The sequence below is a fragment of the Esox lucius genome, chromosome 7 (assembly GCF_011004845.1).
Source record: "Esox lucius isolate fEsoLuc1 chromosome 7, fEsoLuc1.pri, whole genome shotgun sequence".
NCBI classification, from domain to species: Eukaryota; Metazoa; Chordata; class Actinopteri; order Esociformes; family Esocidae; genus Esox; species Esox lucius.
In genome coordinates this window covers 46,090,428-46,095,772 of record NC_047575.1, presented here as the reverse complement: position 1 = coordinate 46,095,772, position 5,345 = coordinate 46,090,428, and the positions used below count along the sequence as shown (strand labels likewise).

At 46.2% G+C, this 5,345-nt stretch overlaps 1 protein-coding gene across 1 annotated transcript; it reads left to right on the top strand.

The window, feature by feature from the left end:
• On the top strand, positions 1-1,712 carry foxi3a (forkhead box I3a). Its single transcript, XM_010871195.4, has 2 exons — positions 1-767; positions 917-1,712. The coding sequence occupies exons 1-2, from the start codon at positions 179-181 to the stop codon at positions 1,441-1,443; spliced, it is 1,116 nt and encodes a 371-aa protein (XP_010869497.2). The 5' UTR covers positions 1-178; the 3' UTR covers positions 1,444-1,712.
• The last annotated feature ends 3,633 nt before the right edge of the window (positions 1,713-5,345 follow it).

Sequence of the window (5,345 nt, the reverse complement as noted above, 5' to 3'; positions counted from 1 at the left end):
GCAGGTTGTGATGCACCTGTACTGAACACAAAATAGTCTTGAACAGAGGCAAAGGCAAACATTCCTGTCAGCTGCAGAAAGAGGAACTGATAATACTGAAAAGAGGTGAGATCCAGAGATTGTTCCCTTTCCGCCAGATCCCTCCATCTGACTGACAAGGAGCAACCTGTGGGTGAGCATGACGTCGTTTGTGTCACAGGGCCTCTCCCCACCTCCCTGCGGGACCCAGTACCCCAGCCTGGGACAGGAGCCTCTGGAGTTCAGCATGTACAGCGACAGCTTCTACAGCCAGCCGGGCCTGACCGCTCTACCGCAGGCCGCCCCCACCACCTACGACCTGGGAGACTACATCAGCCCGCCGGCCAACCCGTACCTGTGGTTCAATGGGCCAGAGCTTTCCGCGGGACCCTACGTCGGGGGACCCGCTGTCGGCGGGCACTACGGGCCCCAGCACTGCAACATGCAAAGGCCCTACCTGGGAGCCGGAGGGCCGGCGGGGGGCGTGGGAGACCTGAGCTGGTTCTCCATGCCCTCCCAGGAGGAGCTGATGAAGCTAGTCCGGCCGCCGTACTCTTACTCCGCCCTCATTGCCATGGCGATACATGGGGCCCAAGACAGACGGCTCACGCTGAGCCAGATCTACCAGTATGTGGCGGACAACTTCCCCTTCTACAACAAGAGCAAGGCAGGGTGGCAGAACTCCATCCGACACAACCTCTCCCTCAACGACTGCTTCAAGAAAGTGCCCCGGGACGAGGATGATCCAGGTAAGAACGGGTCCTTGTTCTGCTTTTTTAAACATGTCGTCCTTTGTTTAAAGGTGTTACAGTAGTGCAGTGTGTCTGTGACGGACATTAACTTTCACCTGACTGTGTCGGATCAGTCCCTAACCAACACGTCTTCTGTCGCCCCATAGGCAAGGGGAACTACTGGACCCTCGACCCGAACTGCGAGAAGATGTTCGACAACGGCAACTTCAGACGAAAGAGGAAGAGGAAGTCAGACTCGGTGCTCGGCGAGGGCGGCTCCTCTGGTTCGGAGTCGCTGGAGTCCAGTCCCAAGCATCCCAACAACATGGGCGACGACCACGGCCCTTCCCCCTTCTCCTCGGCCCCCTGCCTCAGCAGCTTCCTGTCCCAGATGGCCGAAGCGGGCTCGGTGCCGAACGGGGCGGATGCGGACGCCCTCCACAGACCCGGCCTGCCCACGGAGGTACCCCAGGAGGCCTCCCCCTCCCAGCCATATGGCTCCTACTCCCCCAGCGCCACCGTGCCCGAGTGGGAGGTCCACATGCCCCACCCACAGCTGCGTACCGTTTCCTCCTCTCCTCCCCTCTTCCCTGGAGGCTACAGTGACTCTGTCCTCACCCAGCTCAGCAGCCAGCTGTACCCAGCCCTGGACTCTGCCCACATGCTGTATCCTCGGGAAGGCACAGAAGTGTAAAGGGTCTCCATAATGTACCTGCGGGGAGGCACAGAAGTGTCAAAGGTCGCCATAATGTCCTCCCCAGCAGACAATGAAACTGCACTGAAACCGTTACTAAAGAGTGGGTGATTTACACTGGTTTTCTCTCTCTCTCTTAATTGATTGTTCCTGATGTATATTGTTTGTGGCTTCAAATGTTGTCTTTTGTAACATTCGCTTTTATTTAGGGATCATTGGCTTTAAAAAAAAAAACTGTATTGATTTTTCTATGTACATACTTGTTTTTGACATGCTTTTTCGTATTTGTTAAATAAATAAAAACAAAACATAACTGCAGATTTTCGGGGAAAATTTATAGCATGAAAACTGAATACAAAAAAGGCAAGTTCCGCACATGTTCACTCGAAATGGATTTGGGTCCTAATTCCTTCTGAAATCATGTTACGCAGTTTTATCAAGATTTGATTGTTAGCGCTTCAGGTTGAGATACGAGATAAGTCAAGATAAGTCAAGATAACTCAAGCTCCCATTACAGTTAATGATCCACATCCGAGGGACAGGGTGTGAAATGAGGGAAGCCAAGAAACCGTTAAACAACACGCAGAATGAGGGAAAAGACAGGTTTGACAGCAAGGGAAATTAGATGGATGCAAAAGAACTTGTTCCTCAAGGTTCCACTCCGCTCCCCTCACAGTTATGGCACGGGCTGCTCACCCCTGTCCTCTTTATTTGTCCCTCTTGGGTTCAGGGTACAAAACCCCACCTCTGTCAGCCAACAATGCTTTTAGAGACAATAACCTAGTGAACATGAGAAACTGATGGTTGAATTTCCTTTAAACAGTCATTATAAACTCCAGCTAACTTGGGGGCATTTAAACATGTTTAGAAAAACAGCAAAATTCATTTAAATTAAACTACATATTTGGGTTGGTTTTACTTAGTGTTGTTTTTAAGGATGGGATGCTAAAGTTAGCTGATGGCTGCAATGGCTGTGTAAAGAAAAATGTACTATATATTACAGTTTCATCTGGTCCATAAAGTTCTTCAAGATGAAAAATCAAGTTCAGTGATGTAAAAAGTAAAATTGCTAGATACATTCTGATTGATAGGTACGGTCAAAAGAGTAACGGCCTGTATTCTTTCAACAATTTCATGTCGGATAAACTTTTGTGCAAAAACAATTCCATAACATCACTAATCAAGTTGTAAAGCGGTGAATTTTCCCTTTGAACAATTCTGTTTTACAGGGGTTTGGCTGTGGGTGTGGCATTTAAACTTTGGACAAAATATACACAATGCACCTGTAGCATTTCCGCCCCACCCCCCTTTTACTATTCAAATGTAATTGTATAGATGTTTTCAAAAAAAGTCACAATATTACATTTAGACTAGATCTCTCAAGCACACCATTGGCCTAAAGCTTGTATTATCTTATCTCTGCTATTTAGTATATTATAATATATTATATTATTGTCTTATCAATGCCTTTTAATAGAATACCCACAACTTTACAACCTGGGAATGTAAAAGCTGACTCATCCCACCAGTTATTTGAAAGCGACAGTATTAAAACTTTTTGCAGCGCACAACACTCTTGCCACAGATCTATTTGCTTTGTTTATTTGCTTTTATCTCAGCACAATGCAAGATTGCTGACTGTACCATTACAATCTCAGACCTCCAATATTCACACGGGCTGAAAACATGCCACCACAGCAGACTCTTCTGAGGTCTGTGAGATAAACTCTGTGGGAACCAGAGAACCCTGTGTCTCCCTCGGAGCAGCCGGCACGGGCTAGGGGAACTGGAGTACAGGTTTGAGGAACCAGTCCCCTGTCCAGCTCTCACAAAAAAAAAAATCCAGAGAGTAGCACGAGAGAAACGCCGAGAGAAAAGGAGGAATAGTGAGATGAGGGGGAATTGTTTACGATCACTCTCAGGGAGCACAAGTTGGAACGAGGGCCAAGTGGACAATAATCCTCTCCCATCTGTAGGCCTCAGCGTCCTACATTCCTTCCCTCTTCTGCTCAGCCCCCCCCCCCCACCCATTCCTCTCCAGTTGCTGCTCAGTCCGGAAGAAAAGCGAAGGGAGAGGACAGTTAGCTTAATCTGAATTCACGGTCATGTGTCTTTAGGCTCAATCAAAGCGTAATTTCAGTATTATCGCAGTAGACTGTTAATTCCCACTACTGTATGAAACCAACAACGTTAAAATAAATTAAATAATATATATTGTTTACCCTTATTTTACCAGGTAAGCTGAGTGAGAATGCATTCTCATTCACAGTAGCGACATGGGAACAGGTCAACTGTCAAACTCAGGAACATTTCTCACCTAGTCAGCTTCAGGATTCAGTTTTTAGGATTAGAAATGTGTGTGCATGGTATGAATGTTGTTAATGATTTGATTGTGTAGACATAGCTATGGCGGGTCTGACTGAATCTCACCAAAAGTTGCCTTGAGGTCTGTTAGCATTGGAGTTACAGTATGTAGAATAAATGTTTAATTTAAATAACATTAGGTAATATGGACTGCAGATACACCTTTCTGTTCCCATTTGTGCCTGGAACATATCGCACCAACAGAGCTTGGCCATGGACACAACACGTGCACACAGCCCCTTGACCTCGCCAAGAGATGTCCTATAAAAACATAATCCAATATGCGCTCAGGTAAAAATACAAAAATCTCAAACGCCGTGCATTGATAATGAAATCATACCATACAGTCGTTTAAGAGTGGGGTGGGGTTTTTTCAACCCCACAAAACATTTGTTGTTCTCAAATCTACCACAGGCCAGAGTGAATCATCTCACCGGCCAGAAACAGATCTGAACCATCGGAGAGACAAGTGTCCCGTCACTTTGTCATCACACGCCAATATCAGGCTCATCACTGACCCAGTCAACCCTGACAAACGAGTAAGAAAAGCCTAAAAATAGTCTGGTTCCCTGGACCGCTCCACCCACATGCTCTGGGACCCTCATCCTCCTGTGTTTATTGACACAATACTGTAATCCACCGGCCTGACAGAGGAGACGGCCCTCCCCTTTTGGATGTGGCAGGAACAGGTGATTAATAGTTGACCGGCCACACAGTAAGTGTGCTCTGTGTTTACGGTCTTGTGCCTCTTCAGCTGTGTCTGTCACTGTAGTTTGTGTCAAATGCAACGACCGTATTGTCGAAAGAAGCTACTGACCTCGGGCCACCACACGGCCCACGACCCAGACAAGGCTTATTTTGTCGTCTAAAAGTATCAGACGTACAATATATATACAATACAATTCGTATAGACTATTTATAAAGTACTGTATATGTTAATGTTGTTTTCCAAAAAAGTTGTGACAGGGGCGTGTTTACCACTGTGTTGAATCACCTCTTTTAACAACACTGTAACACTGTGTTAGGGATCTGAGGAGACCAATTGCTGTAGTTTTGAAAGTGAAATGTATTCCCATTCTTGCTTGATATAGGATTTTAGCCTGTTAGCCATTTTCATTTCATAATGTGCCAAATGTTTTCAATAGCGTACAGGTCTGGACTGCAGGCAAGCCAATTTAGCGCTCATACTCTTTTACTATGGAGCCATGCTGTTGTGATATGTACAGAATGTGGTTTGGCATTGACTTGCTGAAATAAGTAAGACCTTCCCTGAAAAATACGTTGTCTGGATGGCAGCATATGTTGCTCCAAAACCTGTATATATTGTTTAGCATTAATAGTGCCATCACAGATGTGCTAATGCACCCCCATACCATCACGGATGCTGGCTTTTGAACTGTGCGCTGATAACAAGCCAGATGGTCCCTCTTTATCCCGGAGGACACAGCATCCATGATTCCCATAAATTATTAAAATTGTTGATTCGTTAAACCATAGGACAGTTTTCCACTTCTCCTCAGTCCATCTTGGTTCCGGAT

Coding starts and splice junctions, on each gene's coding strand:
- foxi3a (XM_010871195.4), top strand. CDS start 179: ATGACGTCGTTTGTGTCACAGGGCCTCTCCCCACCTCCCTGCGGGACC. Junction 768..916: donor CCGGGACGAGGATGATCCAG/GTAAGAACGGGT, acceptor GTCGCCCCATAG/GCAAGGGGAACTACTGGACC.